Below are 25,466 nucleotides of genomic sequence, written 5' to 3'. Positions count from 1 at the left end.
GGCCTCTGGAGTGAAGGGTCTTGGCCTCCCAGGGCCTCTGGAGTGAAGGGTCTTGGCCTCCCAGGGCCTCTGGAGTGAAGGGTCTTGGCCTCCCAGGGCCTCTGGGGTGAAGGGTCTAGGGCCTCCCAGGGCCTCAAGTGAAGGGTCTTGGCCTCCCAGAGCCTCAAGTGAAGGGTATTGGGCCTCCCAGGGCCTCTGGAGTGAAGGGTCTCGGGCCTCCCAGGGCCTCAAGTGAAGGGTCTTGGCCTCCCAGAGCCTCAAGTGAAGGGTATTGGGCCTCCCAGGGCCTCTGGAGTGAAGGGTCTTGGCCTCCCAGGGCCTCTGGAGTGAAGGGTCTTGGCCTCCCAGGGCCTCTGGAGTGAAGGGTCTTGGCCTCCCAGGGCCTCTGGTCTAAAGCAGTGCACTATGTAGGGAATAGGGTCCCATTTGGGACGTATTCCATATCTGTCTGTGATGTGACTGCTGTCATCTCATATCACTGGTATAGTGTGGTTATCCAACACCCTCCACCCCAGTTCATACATGTTCAGCTGTTATAGTCAAAGTGTTTCAGTAGTGTAGCTGTAGTAGAAATATACACAGTGAGCAAAACATTTAATGATAAATGTTATCTTAACTCCTTTAATTGCTATCTTTCTGAGTCACTATTCTATTGGTGGGACTATAAATTGTGATACTGACGGATGGATATGTGGCGGAGAGAGAGACGATAGAGCGAATGAGAGAGAGAGAGAGAGAGAGAGAGAGAGAGAGAGAGAGAGAGAGAGAGAGAGAGAGAGAGAGAGAGAGAGAGAGAGAGAGAGAGAGAGAGAGAGAGAGAGAGAGAGAGAGAGAGAGAGAGAGAGAGAGAGAGAGAGAGAGACGGAGAGACGGAGAGACGGAGAGACGGAGAGGGGGGATGAGGAGGGGACAGGAGAGACGGAGAGGGGACAGGAGAGACGGAGAGGGGGGAGAGACGGAGAGGGGGGAGAGACGGAGAGGGAAAGAGAGAGCGAATGTCAGAGAGAGAGAGACAGCGAGTGAGAGAGAGGGAGAATGAGAAGGAGAGAGAGAGACAAAGAGGAAGAAAGAGAGATAGGTAGAGAGAGAAAGAGAGTGAGATAATGAGAGAGAGATGAGAGAGAGGGAAATGAGTCTAGCTGTCTGGAAGACGTCATTATCCTTCACTTCATTTATCATCATTTACACCAACTGCCAGGACTATCTCTCCCACTCTGATGCAGACAGACAGGACTATCTCTCCCACTCTGATGCAGACAGACCGGACTATCTCTCCCACTCTGATGCAGACAGACAGGACTATCTCTCCCACTCTGATGCAGACAGACAGGACTATCTCTCCCACTCTGATGCAGACAGACAGGACTATCTCTCCCACTCTGATGCAGACAGACAGGACTATCTCTCTCACTCTGATGCAGACAGACAGGACTATCTCTCCCACTCTGATGCAGACAGACAGGACTATCTCTCCCACTCTGATGCAGACACGCAGGACTATCTCTCCCACGCTGATGCAGACAGACATGAGACAGGAAGACAGGAGACAGACAGACAGGGAGACAGCAGACAGGGAGACAGGAAGACAGCAGACAGGGAGACAGGAAGACAGCAGACAGGGAGACAGGGAGACAGCAGACAGGGAGACAGACAGACAGCAGACAGGGAGACAGACAGACATCAGACAGGGAGACAGGAAGACAGGAGACAGGGAGACAGGAAGACAGCAGACAGGGAGACAGGAAGACAGCAGACAAGGAGACAGACAGAGAGCAGACAGGGAGACAGATAGACAGCAGACAGGAAGACAGCAGACAGTGAGTCAGGAAGACAGCAGACAGGGAGACAGACAGACAGCAGACAGGGAGACAGACAGACAGCAGACAGGGAGACAGACAGACAGTAGACAGGGAGACAGACAGACATGGAGACAGACAGACAGCAGACAGGGAGACAGACAGCAGACAAACAGGGAGACAGACAGGGAGACAGACAGACAGCAGACAGACAGACAGACAGACAGACAGGGAGACAGACAGACAGCAGACAGGGAGACAGACAGACAGGGAGACGGTTCAGTTCACAGGCTGAATTGTCTGGATGAGTTAACATAGTTTAATATATTCAGCTGTAGCTCAGGGGACTGGGTTTAGGACGTTCAGGGGGCTGGGTTTAGGACGTTCAGGGGACTGGGTTTAGGACGTTCAGGGGACTGGGTTTAGGACGTTCAGGGGGCTGGGTTTAGGACGTTCAGGGGACTTGGTTTAGGACGTTCAGGGGACTGGGTTTAGGACGTTCAGGGGACTTGGTTTAGGACGTTCAGGGGGCTGGGTTTAGGACGTTCAGGGGGCTGGGTTTAGGACGTTCAGGGGACTTGGTTTAGGACGTTCAGGGGATTGGGTTTAGGACGTTCAGGGGACTTGGTTTAGGACGTTCAGGGGATTGGGTTTAGGACGTTCAGGGGACTTGGTTTAGGACGTTCAGGGGACTTGGTTTAGGACGTTCAGGGGACTGGGTTTAGGACGTTCAGGGGACTTGGTTTAGGACGTTCAGGGGGCTGGGTTTAGGACGTTCAGGAGTCTTGGTTTAGGACGTTCAGGGGATTGGGTTTAGGACGTTCAGGGGACTGGGTTTAGGACGTTCAGGGGACTGGGTTTAGGACGTTCAGGGGGCTGGGTTTAGGACGTTCAGGGGACTTGGTTTAGGACGTTCAGGGGATTGGGTTTAGGACGTTCAGGGGACTTGGTTTAGGACGTTCAGGGGACTGGGTTTAGGACGTTCAGGGGACTTGGTTTAGGACGTTCAGGGGGCTGGGTTTAGGACGTTCAGGGGACTGGGTTTAGGACGTTCAGGGGACTGGGTTTAGGACGTTCAGGGGGCTGGGTTTAGGACGTTCAGGGGACTTGGTTTAGGACGTTCAGGGGGCTGGGTTTAGGACGTTCAGGGGGCTGGGTTTAGGACGTTCAGGGGGCTGGGTTTAGGACGTTCAGGGGACTTGGTTTAGGACGTTCAGGGGATTGGGTTTAGGACGTTCAGTTGGGGAAGCCAGGTTCCGTATGTATCAAGCTTCTCAGAGTAGGAATGCTGATATGAGATCAGTTTTGCCTTTTAGGTCATAATGAATACAATCATCTCGACAAGGGGGACCTGATCCTAGATCAGCAGTCCTACTCTGAAACTCTGTGAAAAAGGGCCCAGAGCTGTCATACAGCCTGGCTCACAGTGTATTGTTGAGATGTGAGCGGTTCTGATCCGGACTCTGTTGTTCAGACTGGGGAGTTACAGTAGGGGAGGGGTTAATCCAGTATAATGGATGCTGCTCTCTCTGTCTTTAGGGGAGGGTTAATCCAGTATAATGGAAGCTGCTCTCTCTGTCTTTAGGGGTTAATCCACTATAACGGATGCTGCTCTCTCTGTTTTTAGGGGTTAATCCAGTATAATGGATGCTGCTCTCTCTCTGTCTTTAGGGGTTAATCCAGTATAATGGATGCTGCTCTCTCTCTGTCTTTAGGGGTTAATCCAGTATAATGGATGCTGCTCTCTCTGTCTTTAGGGGTTAATCCACTATAACGGATGCTGCTCTCTCTGTTTTTAGGGGTTAATCCAGTATAATGGATGCTGCTCTCTCTCTGTGTTTAGGGGTTAATCCAGTATAATGGATGCTGCTCTCTCTGTTTTTAGGGGTTAATCCAGTATAATGGATGCTGCTCTCTCTGTCTTTAGGGGTTAGTCCAGTATAATGGATGCTGCTCTCTCTGTCTTTAGGGGTTAATCCAGTATAATGGATGCTGCTCTCTCTCTGTGTTTAGGGGTTAATCCAGTATAATGGATGCTGCTCTCTCTGTCTTTAGGGGTTAATCCAGTATAATGGATGCTGCTCTCTCTGTGTTTAGGGGAGGGTTAATCCAGTATAATGGATGCTGCTCTTTCTGTGTTTAGGGGAGGGTTAATCCAGTATAATGGAAGCTGCTCTCTCTGTGTTTTATGTGTTGCTGATGTACTCTACATGTATTTTCTAAACTGTCTCTGTTGCTGTGACACTCTTGACCTTCCTTTCACATCTCTTTCACTCTCTCCTCCACTCTCTGTCCTCAAATCTCTCCACTCTCTCTCCTCCACTCTCTGTCCTCAAATCTCTCCACTCTCTCTCCTCCACTCTCTCTTCCACTCTCTCATCCACTCTCTCTCCACTCTCTCCTCCACTCTCCTCCACTCTCTCCTCCACTCTCTCCTCCACTCTCTCCTCCACTCTCTCCTCCACTCTCTCTCCTAATCTCTCTCCTCCACTCTCTCCTCCACTCTCTCTCCTCCACCCACCCTCTCCTCCACTCTCTCTCCTCCAATCGCTCTCCTCCACTCTCTCTCCTCCACTCTCTCTCCTCCACTCTCTCTACTCCACTCTCTCCTCCACCCACTCTCTCCTCCACTCTCTCTCCTCCAATCTCTCTCCTTCTCTCTCTCCTCCACTCTCTCTCCTCCACTCTCTCTCCTCCAATCTCTCTCCTTCTCTCTCTCCTCCACTCTCTCTCCTCCACTCTCTCTCCTCCAATCTCTCTCCTCCACTCGCTCTTTTTCTCTGTCTCTCTCACCTTTTCACCCACCCATCCACACATCCCTTTGTGTCTGTTTCTCTCGCTCCTACCCTCGATCCCATCCTCCCTCTTCTCCTCTCCTCTCCTCCCTCTGACTCCCCCTCTCTTTTCCTGTCTTTCACCCTCTCCCTCTCCTCTCCTCCCTCTGACCCCCTCTCTTTCCTGTCCTTCACCCTCTCCCTCTCCTCTCCTCCCTCTGACTCATCCTAACTTGTCCTTTCCTTCACCATCTCCCTCTGACTCCTCCTCTTTTCATGTCCTTCACCCTCTCCCTCTCCTCTCCTCCCTCTGACTCATCCTCTCTTTTCCTGTCCTTCACCCTCCCTCTGTATAATTTTCTCTCTTCTTTTCCTCTCCCTCCCGCTTCTTGATTTCTCTTCTTCTCTTCTTCCATTTGTCGTATTTTTTTCTTTCTCTCCCCCTTCTCTTCCTTCCTGTCTTTCTCTCCTCTCCTCTCATCTCTCTCTCTGTCTCTACCCACCCACCCACCCACCCTCTCTCTCTCTCTCTCTCTCTCTCTCTCTCTCTCTCTCTCTCTCTCTCTCTCTCTCTCTCTCTCTCTGTGTCCCTCTCTTTTTTCCCCTCTCTCTCTCTCTCTCTCTCTCTCTCTCCCTCTCTCTCTCTTTGTATCTCTCCCTCTCTCTCCCTGTCTCTCCCTCTCTCTCTTTGTCTCTCTCCCTCTCTCTCCCTGTCTCTCCCTCTCTCCCTCTCTTTTTCCCTCTCTCTCTCTGTCTCTCTCTCCCTGTCTCTCTGTCTCTCTCTCAGATCACAGTGAGTGTGTCTCAGGGGCGGGTTCGTACCCCCTCCCCCTCTCCTAAACCTCACTATGAAAGCTATGCCTACAGTCAAGCTGCATATGTCAAGTCACCTGAACAAAAGAGGAGACGCTTTACTGAGCAGGTCTGTGTCTACTGCTAACTACCTACCCTGTCTCTAGTCTCTAGTCTCACAGCTGTAGACCTCTCCTCTCCTCTCCTCTCCTCTCCTCTCCTCTCCTCTCCTCTCCTCTCCTCTCCTCTCCTCTCCTCTCCTCTCCTCTCCTCTCCTCTCCTCCTGGGTGTCCATCCATGCCTGAACAGAGCTGAGGCTGAGCCTGTGGCTATGTAGCCGGTAGTCTTCATTGCAGTTGAACACTTCTCTGGGCATTGTGAGATTTGATGATCTGTGCAATACGACTAGAATAAAGACGACCTGGAACTGTGTCTCTGGCTTGGCCAGGCTCAGCTCGCCCCCCCCCCCCCCCCCCCCCCCCCCAGGCTTAATGAACAGTTATCTGGGTTCTCCAGGTGTACCAGTGACTGACACAAATCTCAGAGTATGTCTGTGTCTACAGAGCATGTGGAGCTTCTGAACGCCATGGCAACGGCACAGCTTGGCTAGCAGCACCACAACACACCAGACGCTCTGTTTGTGCTGCTGACTAATGCACCTGTGTGTTTGGCTTTGTCACCATGAGTCAATGTGTGTTTCTGTCTGTCTGTGTGTTTGTGTGTATGTTGTAATTATGCTTTTGGATAGAGTGTTGCCCTTTGTTTGCCTCTGTCTGTGCAGCAAGTGTGTGTGTGTGTGTGTGTGTGTGTGTGTGTGTGTGTGTGTGTGTGTGTGTGTGTGTGTGTGTGTGTGTGTGTGTGTGTGTGTGTGTGTGTGTGTGTGTGTGTGTGTGTGTGTGTGTGTCTGCATGGAGGGGTTTCTGTGCTTCACACCTCTAATGTGTTTTGGCACCACAGACTTCCATTCCTCATCACACTCCCTTCAAGGCAGGAAGTGTTCAGCCTGTTGAGACTCCCTGGGAGAGAAGCCATGTTAATGTAGTGGGGAACCATTCTCTTGCCTTTTCCAAGAGAGCAATTTGTTTATTGTCAGTGGTGAGTCTAACCACGCTCTTCAGTCCACTCCCTCATCTCCCTCTCCTAACTCTCTCTCTCTCTCCCTTCCCCTGCCCCTCTCCCTCCCTCTCACCTCTCCCCTCCCCTATTCCTCCTTTTCCATCTCCCACTCCATCTCCCCTCTCCCCTCTCCTAACCCTCTCCCCCCTCCCCTCCCCCTCCCCTCTCTCTACTTTTCCATCTCCCTCTCCTTCTCCATCTCCCTCCCTCCCCCTCCCTCCCCCTCTTCTCCTCCTCCCCACCCCAGACCCAGCTGCTGCGTGGGGGCAGTCAGGATGACCTGGAGCGGGGCCTGAGCCCCCTGGCCCCTGGGGCCACCCAGCTGGAAGACTACCAGAGCATCCTGGAGGAGGTCCTGACCTGGCTGCTGTCTGCAGAGGATGGCCTGCAGGCCCAGCCCCCCATCTCCTCTCACGTAGAGGAGGTCAAGGAGCAGTTCCACACACACGAGGTAGGGACACTCCAGAGGGGATATATACCAGAGGAGTTTATTTAATATAACACACGAGGTAGGGACACTCCAGAGGGGATATATACCAGAGGAGTTTATTTAATATAACACACGAAGTAGGGACACTCCAGAGGGGATATATACCAGAGGAGTTTATTTAATATAATATAACACATGAGGTAGGGACACTCCAGAGGGGATATATACCAGAGGAGTTTATTTAATATAACACACGAAGTAGGGACACTCCAGAGGGGATATATACCAGAGGAGTTTATTTAATATAATATAACACATGAGGTAGGGACACTCCAGAGGGGATATATACCAGAGGAGTTTATTTAATATAACACACGAGGTAGGGACACTCCAGAGGGGATATATATCAGAGGAGTTTATTTAATATAATATAACACATGAGGTAGGGACACTCCAGAGGGGATATATACCAGAGGAGTTTATTTAATATAACACATGAGGTAGGGACACTCCAGAGGGGATATATATCAGAGGAGTTTATTTAATATAACACACGAGGTAGGGACACTCCAGAGGGGATATATACCAGAGGAGTTTATTTAATATAACACACGAGGTAGGGACACTCCAGAGGGGATATATACCAGAGGAGTTTATTTAATATAACACACGAAGTAGGGACACTCCAGAGGGGATATATACCAGAGGAGTTTATTTAATATAATATAACACATGAGGTAGGGACACTCCAGAGGGGATATATACCAGAGGAGTTTATTTAATATAACACACGAAGTAGGGACACTCCAGAGGGGATATATACCAGAGGAGTTTATTTAATATAATATAACACATGAGGTAGGGACACTCCAGAGGGGATATATACCAGAGGAGTTTATTTAATATAACACACGAGGTAGGGACACTCCAGAGGGGATATATATCAGAGGAGTTTATTTAATATAATATAACACATGAGGTAGGGACACTCCAGAGGGGATATATACCAGAGGAGTTTATTTAATATAACACATGAGGTAGGGACACTCCAGAGGGGATATATATCAGAGGAGTTTATTTAATATAACACACGAGGTAGGGACACTCCAGAGGGGATATATACCAGAGGAGTTTATTTAATATAACACACGAGGTAGGGACACTCCAGAGGGGATATATACCAGAGGAGTTTATTTAATATAACACACGAGGTAGGGACACTCCAGAGGGGATATATACCAGAGGAGTTTATTTAATATAACACACGAGGTAGGGACACTCCAGAGGGGATATATACCAGAGGAGTTTATTTAATATAACACACGAGGTAGGGACACTCCAGAGGGGATATATATCAGAGGAGTTTATTTAATATAACACACGAGGTAGGGACACTCCAGAGGGGATATATATCAGAGGAGTTTATTTAATATAACACACGAGGTAGGGACACTCCAGAGGGGATATATATCAGAGGAGTTTATTTAATATAATATAACACATGAGGTAGGGACACTCCAGAGGGGATATATATCAGAGGAGTTTATTTAATATAACACACGAGGTAGGGACACTCCAGAGGGGATATATATCAGAGGAGTTTATTTAATATAACACACGAGGTAGGGACACTCCAGAGGGGATATATATCAGAGGAGTTTATTTAATATAATATAACACATGAGGTAGGGACACCCCATGCTTTATCATGTTTTGTCATGCTTTATCATGCTTTATCATGCTTATCATATTTTATCATGCTTTATCATGCTTTATCATGCTTTATCATGCTTCATCATGCTTTATCATGCTTTATCATACTTTATCATGCTTTATCATGCTTTATCATGCTTATCATACTTTATCTGCTTATCATGCTTTATCATACTTTATCATGCTTTATCATGCTTTATCATGCTTATCATACTTTATCATGCTTTATCATGCTTATCATACTTTATCATGCTTTATCATGCTTTATCATGCTTATCATACTTTATCTGCTTATCATACTTTTTCATGCTTTATCATGCTTCATCATACTTTATCATGCTTTATCATACTTTATCATGCTTTATCATGCTTTATCATGCTTATCATACTTTATCTGCTTATCATACTTTTTCATGCTTTATCATGCTTTATCATGCTTTATCATACTTTATCATGCTTTATCATGCTATCATACTTTATCTGCTTATCATACTTTTTCATGCTTTATCATGCTTCATCATACTTTATCATGCTTTATCATACTTTATCATGCTTTATCATGCTTTATCATGCTTTATCATGCTTGTCATACTTTATCATGCTTTATCATACTTTTTCATGCTTTATCATGCTTCATCATGCTTTATCATGCTTTATCATACTTTATCATGCTTTATCATGCTTTATCATGCTTTATCATACTTTATCATGCTTTATCATGCTTATCATACTTTATCTGCTTATCATACTTTTCATACTTTATCATGCTTCATCATACTTTATCATGCTTCATCATACTTTATCATGCTTTATCATGCTTTATCATACTTTATCATGCTTTATCATACTTTTTCATGCTTTATCATGCTTTATCATGCTTTATCATACTTTATCATGCCTATCATACTTTATCATGCTTATCATACTTTATCATGCCTACCATACTTTATCATGCTTATCATACTTTTTCATGCTATATCATGCTTCATCATACTTTATCATGCTTTATCATACTTTATCATGCTTTATCATGCTTTATCATGCTTATCATACTTTATCTGCTTATCATACTTTTTCATGCTTTATCATGCTTCATCATGCTTTATCATGCTTTATCATACTTTATCATGCTTTTTCATGCTATATCATGCTTATCATACTTTATCATGCTTATCATACTTTTTCATGCTTTATCATGCTTTATCATACTTATCATACTTATCATACTTTATCATGCTTATCATACTTTATCATGCTTATCATACTTTATCATGCTTATCATGTTTTGTCATGCTTTATCATGCTTCATCATACTTTATCATGCTTAATCATGCTTTATCATACTTTATCATGCTTTATAATGCTTTATCATACTTTATCATGCTTTATAATGCTTTATCATACTTTATCATGCTTTATCATGCTTTGTTACATTGTGTGTTTTTAAGAGCGATGAACACTAGGGACACCATAGAGGGGACATAGCTACAGGGCCTTCAGAAAGTATTCACACCCCTTGACTTATTCCACATTTTGCTACAGCCTGAATTCAAAATGGATTAAATAAAATGACAAAGTGAATGTTTTTTAGATTTTCAAATAGATTTGAGTCTTAACTGTAACTCGGCCACTCAAGAACATTCACTGTGTTCCTGGTCAGCAGCTCCAGTGTAGAATTGGGATTGTGTTTTAGGTTATTGTCCTGCTGGTGAATTCTTCTCCCAGTGTCTGGTGGAACTCAGACTGAACCAGGTTTTCCTCTAAGGATTTTGGCTGGGCTAGCTCCATTCTGTTTCTTTTTTATCCTGAAAAACTCCCCAGTTGTTAACGATGACAAGCATACCCATAACATGATGCGGCCACCACTATGCCTGAAAATATGGAGAGTGGTACTCAGTAATGTGTTGTATTGGATTTGACCAAACAAAACACTTTTTATTCACAAAAAGTTAATTGTTTTGCAATTATTTTGCATTATTAATTTAGTGCCTTGTTGCAAACAGGATACATGTTTTGTAGACATTATTATTTTGTACAGGCTTCTTTTTTCCCCTCAGTCAATTAGGTTAGTATTGTGGAGTAACTATCCCTGAGCGGTTTCTTTCCTCTCCGGCAACTGAGTTAGGAATGACGCCTGTGTCTTTGTAGTGACGGGGTGTATTGATACACCATCCAAAGTGTAATTAATAACTTCACCATGCTCAAAGGGATATGCAATGTCTGCTTTTATTTTTACCCATCTACCAATAGGTGCCCTTTGTGAGGCATTGGAAAACCTCCCTGGTATTTGTGGTTGAATCTATGTTTGAAATTCACTGCTCGACTGAGGGACCTTACAGATAATGGTATGTGTGGGGTACAGAGATGAGGTAGTCATTCAAAAATCATGTTAAACACTATTATTGCACACGGAGTCCATGCAACTTATTATGTGACTTGTTAAGCACATGTTTTACTCCTAAACTTATTTCAGCTTGCCATAACAAAGGGGTTGAATACTTGTTGACTTAAGACATTTCAGCTTTTAATTTTTAATTAAACTTGGTAAAAAAAAATCGAAAACATAATTCCACTTTGACATTATGGGGTATTGTGTGTAAGCCAGTGACAAAACATCTCAATTGAATCAATTTTAACTTCAGGCTGTAAAACAACAAAATGTGTGAAAAGTCCAAGGGTAGTTTAGTTTATAATAATGAATTACAACACAATGAAAGAAGAAAGGAAAGATGAAGGGAATATCTGTTCAGGTAGAAAACCTGACTCTGTGTTTTCCCCCTGAGTGTTCATTATATACTATAACATGTACTGGGTGTGTGTGTGTGTTTGTGTGTGTCTACATGTGCTGTGTGTGCCTGGGTGTGTGTGTGTTTGTGTGTGTCTACATGTGCTGTGTGTGTGTGTGTTTGTGTGCGCATGTTTGTAAGTGTGTGTGTCCCTACATGTGTGCGTGTTCCTGTATCTGTGTGTGTGTCTGTGTGTTCCTGTATCTGTGTGTGTGTGTGTCTGTGTGTGTGTCTGTGTGTGTGTCTGTGTGTTCCTGTGTCTGTGTGGGTATGTTCCTGTGTCTATGTGTATGTCTGTGTGTTCCTGTGTGTGTGTGTGTGTCTGTGTGTTCCTGTGTGTGTGTCTGTGTGTTCCTGTGTCTGTGTGTGTCTGTGTGTGTGTCTGTGTGTGTGTCTGTGTGTGTGTGTCTGTGTGTTCCTGTGTCTGTGTGGGTATGTTCCTGTGTCTATGTGTATGTCTGTGTGTTCCTGTGTGTGTGTCTGTGTGTTCCTGTGTCTATGTGTCTGTGTGTGTGTCCCTGTGTCTGTGTGTGTGTCCTTGTGTGTGTGTGTGTCCCTGTGTCTGTGTGTGTGTCCTTGTGTCTGTGTGTGTACTTCCCTTCCTGCCTGTGTTCTCTCAGGGCTACATGGTGGAGCTGACGTCCCACCAGGGCAGTGTGGGCAGGGTGCTGCGTGCGGGCAGTGCCCTGCTGGGTGAGGGCCATTTAACGGAGGAGGAGGAGAAAGAGGTCAGGGAGCAGATGAACCTCCTCAACTCCCGCTGGGAACACCTCAGAGTGGCTAGCATGGAGAAACAGAGCAGGTAGGACACACACACACACATGGATGGATGCATACACACACACACATGGATGGATGCACACACACACACACACACACACACACACACACACACACACACACACACACACACACACACACACACAACTCCCCTGTGGTGGTGTTATTGTTACATTTCCCAGTCCTCTCCTCAACTCCCCTGTGTTGTTGTTACATTTCCCAGTCCTCTTCTCAACTCCCCCGTGGTGGTGTTGTTACATTTCCCAGTCCTCTCCTCAACTCCCCTGTGGTGGTGTTATTGTTACGTTTCCCAGTCCTCTTCTCAACTCCCCCGTGGTGGTGTTGTTACGTTTCCCAGTCCTCTTCTCAACTCCCCCGTGGTGGTGTTGTTACATTTCCCAGTCCTCTCCTCAACTCCCCCGTGGTGTTGTTGTTACGTTTCCCAGTCCTCTTCTCAACTCCCCCGTGGTGGTGTTGTTACGTTTCCCAGTCCTCTTCTCAACTCCCCCGTGGTGTTGTTGTTACGTTTCCCAGTCCTCTTCTCAACTCCCCCGTGGTGTTGTTGTTACGTTTCCCAGTCCTCTTCTCAACTCCCCCGTGGTGGTGGTGTTACGTTTCCCAGTCCTCTTCTCAACTCCCCCGTGGTGTTGTTGTTACGTTTCCCAGTCCTCTTCTCAACTCCCCCGTGGTGTTGTTGTTACATTTCCCAGTCCTCTTCTCAACTCCCCCATGGTGGTGTTGTTACGTTTCCCAGTCCTCTTCTCAACTCCCCCGTGGTGGTGTTGTTACATTTCCCAGTTCTCTTCTCAACTCCCCCATGGTGTTGTTGTTACATTTCCCAGTCCTCTTCTCAACTCCCCTGTGGTGGTGGTGTTGCTACATTTCCCAGTCCTCTTCTCAAGTCCCCCGTGGTGTTGTTGTTACGTTTCCCAGTCCTCTCCTCAACTCCCCTGTGTTGTTGTTACATTTCCCAGTCCTCTTCTCAACTCCCCCGTGGTGGTGTTGTTACATTTCCCAGTCCTCTCCTCAACTCCCCTGTGGTGGTGTTATTGTTACGTTTCCCAGTCCTCTTCTCAACTCCCCCGTGGTGGTGTTGTTACGTTTCCCAGTCCTCTTCTCAACTCCCCCGTGGTGGTGTTGTTACATTTCCCAGTCCTCTCCTCAACTCCCCTGTGGTGTTGTTGTTACGTTTCCCAGTCCTCTTCTCAACTCCCCCGTGGTGGTGTTGTTACGTTTCCCAGTCCTCTTCTCAACTCCCCCGTGGTGTTGTTGTTACGTTTCCCAGTCCTCTTCTCAACTCCCCCGTGGTGTTGTTGTTACGTTTCCCAGTCCTCTTCTCAACTCCCCCGTGGTGGTGGTGTTACGTTTCCCAGTCCTCTTCTCAACTCCCCCGTGGTGTTGTTGTTACGTTTCCCAGTCCTCTTCTCAACTCCCCCGTGGTGGTGTTGTTACATTTCCCAGTCCTCTTCTCATCTCCCCCGTGGTGTTGTTGTTACGTTTCCCAGTCCTCTTCTCAACTCCCCCGTGGTGTTGTTGTTACATTTCCCAGTCCTCTTCTCAACTCCCCCATGGTGGTGTTGTTACGTTTCCCAGTCCTCTTCTCAACTCCCCCGTGGTGGTGTTGTTACATTTCCCAGTTCTCTTCTCAACTCCCCCATGGTGTTGTTGTTACATTTCCCAGTCCTCTTCTCAACTCCCCTGTGGTGGTGGTGTTGCTACATTTCCCAGTCCTCTTCTCAAGTCCCCCGTGGTGTTGTTGTTACGTTTCCCAGTCCTCTTCTCAACTCCCCCGTGGTGTTGTTGTTACATTTCCCAGTTCTCTTCTCAACTCCCCCGTGGTGGTGGTGTTACGTTTCCCAGTCCTCTTCTCAAATACCCCGTGGTGTTGTTGTTACGTTTCCCAGTCCTCTTCTCAACTCCCCCGTGGTGTTGTTGTTACATTTCCCAGTTCTCTTCTCAACTCCCCCGTGGTGGTGGTGTTACGTTTCCCAGTCCTCTTCTCAACTCCCCCGTGGTGGTGTTGTTACATTTCTCAGTCCTCTTCTCAACTCCCCCGTGGTGGTGGTGTTGCTACATTTCCCAGTCCTCTTCTCAACTCCCCCGTGGTGTTGTTGTTACATTTCCCAGTCCTCTTCTCAACTCCCCCGTGGTGGTGTTGTTACGTTTCCCAGTCCTCTTCTCAACTCCCCCGTGGTGTTGTTGTTACGTTTCCCAGTCCTCTTCTCAACTCCCCCGTGGTGTTGTTGTTACATTTCCCAGTCCTCTTCTCAACTCCCCTGTGGTGTTGTTGTTACGTTTCCCAGTCCTCTTCTCAACTCCCCCGTGGTGTTGTTGTTACGTTTCCCAGTCCTCTTCTCAACTCCCCCGTGGTATTGTTACATTTCCCAGTCCTCTCCTCAACTCCCCTGTGTTGTTGTTACGTTTCCCAGTCCTCTTCTCAACTCCCCCGTGGTGTTGTTGTTACGTTTCCCAGTCCTCTTCTCAACTCCCCCGTGGTGTTGTTGTTACGATTCCCAGTCCTCTTCTCAACTCCCCCGTGGTGGTGTTGTTACGTTTCCCAGTCCTCTTCTCAACTCCCCCGTGGTGGTGTTGTTACATTTCCCAGTCCTCTTCTCAACTCCCCTGTGGTGGTGGTGTTGTTACATTTCCCAGTCCTCTCCTCAACTCCCCCGTGGTGTTGTTGTTACGTTTCCCAGTCCTTTTCTCAACTCCCCCGTGGTGGTGGTGTTACGTTTCCCAGTCCTCTTCTCAACTCCCCCGTGGTGGTGTTGTTACATTTCCCAGTCCTCTTCTCAACTCCCCTGTGGTGGTGGTGTTGTTACATTTCCCAGTCCTCTCCTCAACTCCCCCGTGGTGTTGTTGTTACGTTTCCCAGTCCTTTTCTCAACTCCCCCGTGGTGGTGGTGTTACGTTTCCCAGTCCTCTTCTCAACTCCCCCGTGGTGGTGTTGTTACATTTCTCAGTCCTCTTCTCAACTCCCCCGTGGTGGTGGTGTTGCTACATTTCCCAGTCCTCTTCTCAACTCCCCCGTGGTGTTGTTGTTACATTTCCCAGTCCTCTTCTCAACTCCCCCGTGGTGGTGTTGTTACATTTCTCAGTCCTCTTCTCAACTCCCCCGTGGTGGTGGTGTTGCTACATTTCCCAGTCCTCTTCTCAACTCCCCCGTGGTGTTGTTGTTACATTTCCCAGTCCTCTTCTCAACTCCCCCGTGGTGGTGTTGTTACGTTTCCCAGTCCTCTTCTCAACTCCCCCGTGGTGTTGTTGTTACGTTTCCCAGTCCTCTTCTCAACTCCCCCGTGGTGGTGGTGTTACGTTTCCCAGTCCTCTTCTCAACTCCCCCGTGGTGTTGTTGTTACGTTTCCCAGTCCTCTTCTCAACTCCCCCGTGGTGTTGTTGTTACGTTTCCCAGTCCTCTTCTCAACTCCCCTGTGGTGTTGTTGTTACGTTTCCCAGTCCTCTCCTCAACTCCCCCGTGGTGTTGTTGTTACGTTTCCCAGTCCTCTTCTCAACTCCCCTGTGGTGTTGTTGCTACATTTCCCAGTCCTCTTCTCAACTCCCCTGTGGTGTTGTTGTTACGTTTCCCAGTCCTCTTCTCAACTCCCCCGTGGTGTTGTTGTTACGTTTCCCAGTCCTCTTCTCAACTCCCCCGTGGTGTTGTTGTTACGTTTCCCAGTCCTCTTCTCAACTCCCCCGTGGTGGTGTTGTTACGTTTCCCAGTCCTCTTCTCAACTCCCCTGTGGTGGTGGTGTTGTTACGTTTCCCAGTCCTCTTCTCAACTCCCCCGTGGTGTTGTTGTTACGTTTCCCAGTCCTCTTCTCAACTCCCCCGTGGTGTTGTTGTTACGTTTCCCAGTCCTCTTCTCAACTCCCCCGTGGTGTTGTTGTTACGTTTCCCAGTCCTCTTCTCAACTCCCCCGTGGTGGTGTTGTTACGTTTCCCAGTCCTCTTCTCAACTCCCCCGTGGTGTTGTTGTTACATTTCCCAGTCCTCTTCTCAACTCCCCCGTGGTGGTGGTGTTGTTGTTACGTTTCCCAGTCCTCTTCTCAACTCCCCCGTGGTGGTGTTGTTACATTTCCCAGTCCTCTTCTCAAATCCCCTGTGATGGTGTTGTTACGTTTCCCAGTCCTCTTCTCAAATCCCCCGTGATGGTGTTGTTACGTTTCCCAGTCCTCTTCTTGAAGATCAAGGGCTATTTAATGAATTGGAACGACTGGCAATCTGACACTCTGGTGTTTAATGTAAAGATATAGCCTAATGGTATTATCCTCTGTAGTAGAAAGCAATGGGTTTGATATAGAAGCCTACATAACCAACCCATGAAGTAGAATGTAACATCCATATATGACCAGCTCTACATAACCAACCCATGACGGAGAATGTAACATCCATATATGACCAGCTCTACATAACCAACCCATGACGGAGAATGTAACATCCATATATGACCAGCTCTACATAACCAACCCATGAAGTAGAATGTAACATCCATATATGACCAGCTCTACATAACCAACCCATGAAGGAGAATGTAACATCCATATATGACCAGCTCTACATAACCAACCCATGAAGGAGAATGTAACATCCATATATGACCAGCTCTACATAACCAACCCATGAAGGAGAATGTAACATCCATATATGACCAGCTCTACATATCCAACCCATGAAGGAGAATGTAACATCCATATATGTGTCACGACCGTTATATGACGGATGAGTGGACCAAGGCACAGCGTGAAAGAAAGCCATCTTCTTTTAATGAAGAAAAACAAACACTTCCTAAACAAACAAAAAAACAAAACGATCGTGAAGCTAAAACGAACTAAGTGCACACATGCAACATAGAACATAGACAATTACCCACAATCACCTAAAGCCTATGGCTGCCTTAAATATGGCTCCCAATCAGAGACAACAATAAACAGCTGTCTCTGATTGAGAACCAAACCAGACAACCATAGACTTTCCTAAACCTCTCTACTGAACACAACCCCATACACTATACAAAACCCCCTAAACAATACACACACCCTAAACTAGACAAAACACACAAACATCCCATGTCACACCCTGACCTAACTAAACTAATAAAGAAAATCAATATAACAGAGGCCAGGGTGTGACAATATGACCAGCTCTACATAACCAACCCATGAAGGAGAATGTAACATCCATATATGACCAGCTATGTAAACTCTAACATTGATTTATCCTGCAGTAGATGTTGTTCAATTGATAATATAAATGTTTGTCTTCTTTTAATGCCTCTTAAGGGGAAAGTAATCTAAAAATAACTGAACGTTATCAGATTACTTTACTGAGTTTGGTTAATCCAAAAGTTATGTTACTGATAAAAATGTTGTACAGGTAACTAGTAACTGTAACAGATTACATTTAGAAAGTAACATACTGTCACATTCCTGACCTGTTTTCTGTTGTTTTGTATGTGTTTAGTTGGTCAGGACGTGAGCTGGGTGGGAATTCTATGTTGTGTGTCTAGTTTGTCTGTTTCTATGTCCAGCCTAATATGGTTCTCAATCAGAGGCAGATGGTAATCGTTGTCCCTGATTGAGAATCATATATAGGAGGCTTGTTTTGTGTTGGGATTTTGTGGGTGTTTGTTACCTGTCTCTGTGTTTGTGTTCTGCACCAGATAGGTCTGTATCGGTTTTGCACATTTGTTATTTTGTATGTTGTTTGTAGTGTTTCACTTGTTCTTGTATTAAACATGTTGAACACTAGCCGCGCTGCACTTTGGTCCTCTCCTTCACCTATGGAAGAAAGCCGTTACAGAAACACCCACCAAACCCGGACCAAGCAGCGTGGCAACGGGCAGCAGCAACAGCAGCAGCGGTACAAGGAGGAATGGACATGGGAGGAGATTCTGGACGGAGAAGGACCCTGGGCAGAGCCAGAGGAGTGTCGCCGTCCCAAAGCGGAGCTGGAGGCATCAAAAGCGGAGAGGCGGCATTATGAGGCGCTTGCAAGGCAGAGTGGCTGGAAACCCGAGAGGCTCACCCAAAAATTTCTTGGGGGGAGGCTAAAGGGGAGTGTGGCGAAGCCGGGTTGGATACCTGAGCCAACTCCCCGGGCTTACCGTGGAGTGAGAGGGCGTCGTACTGGTCAGACACCGTGTTATGCGGTAAAGCGCACGGTGTCCCCAGTACGCGTGCTTAGCCCAGTGCGGGCTATTCCACCTTGCCGCACTGGGAGGGCTAGGTTGGGCATCGAGCCGGATGTCATGAAGCCGGCCCAACGTATCTGGCCTCCAGTACGTCTCCTCGGGCCGGCGTACATGGCACCAGCCTTACAGGTGGTGTCCCCGGTTCGCCTGCATAGCCCAGTGCGGGTTATTCCACCTCGCCGCACTGGCAGGACTACGGGGACCATTCAACCTGGTAGGGTTGGAGAGGCTCGGTGCTCAAGAGCGCGTGTCCTCCTTCACGGTCCGGTATATCCGGCGCCACCTTCCCGCCCCAGACCAGTACCACCAGTGCCTACACCACGCACCAGGCTTCCAGTGCATCTCCAGAGCCCTGTTCCTCCTCCCCGCACTCGCCCTGAGGTGCGTGCCCTCAGCCCGGTACCTCCAGTTCCGGCACCACGCACCAGGCCTACTGTGCGCCTCAGCAGGTCAGAGTCGGCCGTCTGCTCAACGCCGCCTGCACTGCCTGTCTGCCCAGCGCCGTCTGAGCCATCCGTCTGCCCAGCGCCGTCTGAGCTGCCTGCCTGCCCAGCGCCGTCTGAGCCATCCGTCTGCCCAGCGCCGTCTGAGCCATCTGTCTGCCCAGCGCCGTCTGAGCCATCCGTCTGCCCAGCGCCGTCTGAGCCATCCGTCTGCCCAGCGCCATCTGAGCCATCTGTCTGCCCAGCACCATCTGAGTCATCCGTCTGCCACGAGCCATTAGAGCAGCCCGTCTGTCCCGAGCCATTAGAGCCGTCCGTCAGTCAGGAGCCGCTAGAGCCGTCCGTCAGTCAGGAGCCGCCAGAGACGCCAGCCAGTCAGGAGCTGCCAGAGACGCCAGCCAGTCAGGAGCTGCCAGAGACGCCAGCCAGTCAGGAGCTGCCAGAGACGCCAGCCAGTCAGGAGCTGCCAGAGACGCCAGCCAGTCAGGAGCTGCCAGAGACGCCAGCCAGTCAGGAGCTGCCAGAGCTGCCCTACAGTCATGAGCTGCCCTACAGTCATGAGCTGCCCTACAGTCATGAGCTGCCCTACAGTCATGAGCTGCCCTAGTCATGAGCTGCCCTATAGTCATGAGCTGCCCTATAGTCATGAGCTGCCCTCCAGTCATAAGCTGCCCTCCAGTCATGAGCTGCCCTCGTCCTGCGCCGGAGCCGCCACCGCGGACAGATGCCCACCCAGACCCTCCCCTTGAGTTTTAGGGGTGCGCCCGGAGTTCGCACCTTGAGGGGGGGGGGGTTCTGTCACGTTCCTGACCTGTTTTCTGTTGTTTTGTATGTGTTTAGTTGGTCAGGACGTGAGCTGGGTGGGAATTCTATGTTGTGTGTCTAGTTTGTCTGTTTCTATGTCCAGCCTAATATGGTTCTCAATCAGAGGCAGATGGTAATCGTTGTCCCTGATTGAGAATCATATATAGGAGGCTTGTTTTGTGTTGGGATTTTGTGGGTGTTTGTTACCTGTCTCTGTGTTTGTGTTCTGCACCAGATAGGTCTGTATCGGTTTTGCACATTTGTTATTTTGTATGTTGTTTGTAGTGTTTCACTTGTTCTTGTATTAAACATGTTGAACACTAGCCGCGCTGCACTTTGGTCCTCTCCTTCACCTATGGAAGAAAGCCGTTACACATACCCAACCCTGCACATACTGTACACAGACACACACAAATCAAATCAAATCACATTTTATTGGTCACATACACATGGCTAGCAGATGTTAATGCGAGTGTAGCAAAATGCTTGTGCTCCTAGTTCCGACCGTGCAGTAATATCTAACAAGTAATCTAACTATTTCACAACAACTACCTTATACACACAAGTGTAAAGGAATGAATAAGAATATGTACATATAAATATATGGATGAGTGATGGCCGAACGGCGTAGGCAATATGCAGTAGATGGTATAGAGTACAGTATATACATATGAGATAAGTAATGTAGGGTATGTAAACATTATATAAAGTGACATTGTTTAAAGTGACTAGTGATACATGTATTACATACAATTTTCAATTATTAACCTCTAACCTCACAAACCCGGATCCGGGATCCCCCCCATCAAAAAAGCTGACTAGCATAGCCTAGCCTAAAGCCACAGGGATATCATATAATAAAATGTTCATGAAATCACAAGTCCAAGACACCAAATGAAAGATACACATCTTGTGAATCCAGCCATCATTTCTGATTTTTAAAATGTTTTACAGGGAAGACACAATATGTAAATCTATTAGCTAACCACGTTAGCAAAAGACACCACTTTTTTACTCCACCATTTTTTTACTCCATCAGTAGCTATCACAAATTCGACCAAATAAAGATATAAATAGCCACTAACCAAGAAACAACTTCATCAGATGACAGTCTGATAACATATTTATTGTATAGCATATGTTTTGTTAGAAAAATGTGCATATTTCAGGTATAAATCATAGTTTACCATTGCAGCCACCATCACAACTCTCACCAAAGCGACTAGAATAACTACAGAGACCATCGTGAATTAGCTAATTACTCATCATAAAACATTTCTTAAAAATACACAGCGTACAGCAGATGAAAGACACAGATCTTGTGAATCCAGCCAATATTTCAGATTTTCTAAGTGTTTTACAGCGAAAACACAATATAGCGTTATATTAGCTTACCACAATAGCAAACATCACAACAGCATTGATTCAAGGCAAAAATAGCGATAACGTATAAACCACCAAAATATATTAATTTTTTCACTAACCTTCTCAGAATTCTTCAGATGACAGTCCTATAACATCATATTACACAATGCATATAGAGTTTGTTCGAAAATGTGCATATTTAGCGCCACAAATCGTGGTTATACAATGAGAAAAGTAGCAAAGCTGCCCAGAAAATGTCAGGAGAAATCTTTGAAGAGGCACCTATTCTAATCAGTAACTATTCCAAAACTTGACTAAAAAATACAGGTTGGACAGCAATTGAAAGACAAATTAGTTCTTAATGCAATCGCTGGGTTACATTTTTAAAATTAACGTTACTTCAAAATACAGCGTGCGATAAAGCGAGGCTGCACTGCAATTAATGGCGGCTTATGCATTTGACATTTTTCAACAGAACAACGAATTATCAGCATAAATAGTTCTTACTTTTTGATGAACTCTCATCAGAATCTTGGGAAAGGTGTCCTTTGTCCAAAATAATCGTTGCTAGGTTGTATAACGTCCTCTTCAACGCTGCAATTAGCAGTAAACAATAGCATGCGAGAGAGAGATACCCAACCCCCTAGAACGCCAGGAAATGAAATACCCGAAAATCGCAATATACTGACATAAACTGATATAATTCGGTTTAAAATAACAAGATTATGATGTCTTTAAAGCCTATATCGAATAAAAACACAGCCGGAAATGTCTAAGATCTATAACCGATGGTTCTAGTACAATATGCCAAGGTCCTCAGTGCGTCAGAGCGAAGAGGGAAAAGACCAGACACGTCTTTGCCAAGTGATTTATAACCTTTGAGATCTACGTAGAGACTCCATTTCAAGTCTCCCTATTCGCTAACATCCAGGGGAAGGCGTATGCAGTGCATCTCAACCAATAGAAGACAGGCAGATTTATACACAGGTCTCAGAGCAGCTTGGAAAATTTGGCATTCTCACATACACATAGGAAAATTGCTCTAAGTCCAGTTCTGTTTCACTCACAGATATAATTCAAACGGTTTTAGAAACTAGAGAGTGTTTTCTATCCAATAGTAATAATAATATGCATATTGTACGAGCAAGAATTGAGTACGAGGCAGTTTAATTTGGGAACATCATTATTACAAAGTGCCAACAGCACCCCCTAATGACAAGAAGTTTTAAAGTGGCTAGAGATTTGAGTCAGTATGTTGGCAGCAGCCACTCAATGTTAGTGATGGCTGTTTAACAGTCTGATGGCCTTGAGATAGAAGCTGTTTTTCAGTCTCTCGGTCCCATGCACCTGTACTGACCTCGCCTTCTGGATGAAAGCGGGGTGAACCGGCAGTGGCTTGGGTGGTTGTTGTCCCTTATGATCTTTTTAGTCTTCCTGTGACTTCGGGTGGTGTAGGTGTCCTGGAGGGCAGGTAGTTTGCCCCCGGTGATGCGTTGTGCAGACCGCACTACCCTCTGGAGAGCCTTACGGTTGTGGGCGGAGCAGTTGCCGTACCAGGCGGTGATACAGCCCCACAGGATACACTCCATTGTGTGACAGGATGCTCTCGATTGTGAACACACACACACTTGTGCACGCACCCACACACACACAAGCACACACACACATACACACACATACACACACATACTTGCATGCACCCACACAAGCACACACACACGCACATACACACACAAACAAAACACAAATTCCCCTGAAAGCCAGCCTATCTCTCTGGGTGAGAAATATATCTCTATGTCCTTGAAGGTAATATTATGTTTTGAATAGACCTCAGCTGCAGCTCTCTGTGAGGTGTCTAGTTAGGATCTAGCTGTACTCAACAGCCCCCTGCCCTCTGCTCAGTCTCTCCTCTCCTCTCCTCTACCTCCTCTCCTCTTCTCTTCGCCCCTCCTTTCCTCTCCTCCTCCCTCTCTTCTCCTCTCCTCTCCTCTCCTCCTCCCTCTCCTCTCCTCTTCTCCTCTCATCCTCCCGCTCTTCTCCACTACTCTCCTCTCCTCTCCATCCATCTCTTCTCCTCCTCCTCTCTAATATCCTCTACTCTACTCTCCTCCTTTCATCTTCTCCTCCCTCTCTTCTCCTCCTCTCCTCTCCTCCCTTTCTTCTCCTCTCCTCCTCCCTCTCTTCTCTTCTCTTCTCTTCTCTACTCTACTCTCCTCCTCTCCTCCTCCCTCCTCTCCTTCCTCTCTCCTACTCCTCTCCTCCCTCTCTTCTCCTCTACTCTTCTCCTCTCCTCCTCTCCTCCACTCCTCTCCTTTCCTCCTCTCCTCTCCTCCTCTCCTCCTCCCTCTCTTCTCTTCACTCCTCCTTTCCTCTCCTCCTACCTCTCTTCTCCTCTCCTCCTCCTCCCTCTCTTTTCCTCACCTCTCCTCTCCTCCTCTTCCCTTCCCTCTGCTCTTCTCCTCTCTTCCCCTCCCCTCCTCTCCTCTCATCTTTCCTCTCGTCCTCCTCCCCCAGACTCCACGAGGTGTTGATGGACCTTCAGCACCAGCAGTTGAAGCAGCTCACTGATTGGTTGGAGCTGACAGAAGGGCGGATCAAGCGGATGGGGGCTCAGCCTATGGGGCCAGACCTGGAGGATGTTAAACACCAAGTAGAGGAACACAAAGTAGGTCACCTACTATCTAGCTGCCTGCAGGGCTGGGGTCCTTTCAGGGTCATGTTCACTACAGCACATCCTAGTGAAATAATCATGAACATTTACTATTAGATCACTTCAGATAGTGGCTTTCCATTTTGTTCCTACTAGACTCAACCCAATGATCATGCCTGTTGTAGCTGTTACAGGAGGACCTAGAGTTGGAGCAGGTGCGTGTTAACTCTCTGACACACATGGTGGTGGTGGTGGATGAGAACAGTGGAGACAGCGCCACCGCTGCCCTGGAGGAGAAACTACAGGTGAGACAGGCAGGACACACACACACACACACACACACACACACACACACACACACACACACACACACACACATACACACACACACACACACACACACACACACACACACACACACACACACACACACACACACACACACACACACACACACACACACACACACACACACACACACACACACACACTGTCTAGTACACTGTCTAATATACTGTCTAATAAATACACTGTCTAGTACACTGTCTAGTGCACTGTCTAATACACTTTCTAGTATGCTGTCTAGTACACTGTCTAATACACTGTCTAATATACTGTCTAGTACACTGTCTAGTACACTGTCTATTACACTGTCTATTACACTGTCTAATACACTGTCTAGTACACTGTCTAATACAATGTCTGGTACACTGTCTAATACACTGTCTAATACACTGTCTAATACACTGTCTAGTACACTGTCTAGTACACTGTCTAGCACACTGTCTAGCACACTGTCTAATACACTGTCTAGTACACAGTCTAGCACACTGTCTAGTACACTGTCTAATACACTGTCTAGTACACAGTCTAGTACACTGTCTGCTGATGTTCTCCCTTAGTAGAAGAGAGAAGAGAAACCCATTCGGGTAGAACGTAGTATTTGTGTGTAAATAGATTGGATGGTAAATAATGAGTGTTCTCTGGTGATTAACCATGTCTAGCAGTTATCGGTCCAGGAACTCAGGATTCTGCTCTGTCTATTGGATGAGAGAGAGAGAGAGAGAGAGAGAGAGAGAGAGAGAGAGAGAGAGAGAGAGAGAGAGAGAGAGAGAGAGAGAGAGAGAGAGAGAGAGAGAGAGAGAGAGAGAGAGAGAGAGAGAGAGAGAGAGAGAGAGAGAGAGAGAGAGAGAGAGAGAGAGAGAGAGAGAGAGAGAGAGAGAGAGAGAGAGAGAGAGAGAGAGAGAGAGAGAGAGAGAGAGAGAGAGAGAAGGGGGGATAGAGTGGGAGGGGGGGGGGGGCAGGTGGAGAGGAAGAAAGAGAGAAAGGGAAATTGCTTTGTTAGTTTATTTGTCTCTTGTATGTGGTTGTTAGGAGATAATGGGAGAAGATGCCGTAGTCTTGTCAGTAGGAATCATAACAGAGATAAGGTCTAATGCAGAGTGGTTTTTGTTGTTTGGTGTTTAGAAAGATGCAGTGATACGATATGGCACCAGACAACCAACCCGGTTTTAACTGCTGCTATAAGAAACAGAAGACTAATATACATTCTGAAAGGCTGCCCTTTACATGTCTTCTATTGACAAGACTCAATAACCAGTTACCATAGTGACCTGTCAATGTCTTCTTTATCACGCGTCTCCGCCCTTGTCTCTGTTTTAGGGTCGTTTTGGGCACCTGGGCTCTTTGCTTATTACTTTCTGTTACAATGACAGTAGAAATCTCCCCAGGAATGAAAGTGAGGGGATTGGTTAATAGCATGTAACTGATGGAGCTCTTCCTGCATGATGCCTTTTACTGTGATAGAGAACACACAGAAGCCTGGTGATGT

At 47.0% G+C, this 25,466-nt stretch overlaps 1 protein-coding gene across 1 annotated transcript in view; it reads left to right on the top strand.

Moving 5' to 3' along the window:
- Positions 1–25,466, top strand: part of LOC120050880 (dystrophin-like) — an 83,125-nt gene that overhangs the window by 55,065 nt on the left and 2,594 nt on the right. The window contains 5 exon segments of the mRNA XM_038997405.1: positions 5,358–5,521; positions 6,749–6,929; positions 12,028–12,209; positions 23,500–23,650; positions 23,821–23,940. Of these exon segments, the coding sequence (XP_038853333.1) occupies positions 5,358–5,521; positions 6,749–6,929; positions 12,028–12,209; positions 23,500–23,650; positions 23,821–23,940 (798 nt within the window).

Source organism: Salvelinus namaycush, chromosome 7, assembly GCF_016432855.1.
Source record: "Salvelinus namaycush isolate Seneca chromosome 7, SaNama_1.0, whole genome shotgun sequence".
Lineage (NCBI taxonomy): Eukaryota > Metazoa > Chordata > Actinopteri > Salmoniformes > Salmonidae > Salvelinus > Salvelinus namaycush.
Note: the sequence above shows the minus strand (reverse complement) of the source record. Positions and strands in the feature narration are given on the sequence as shown.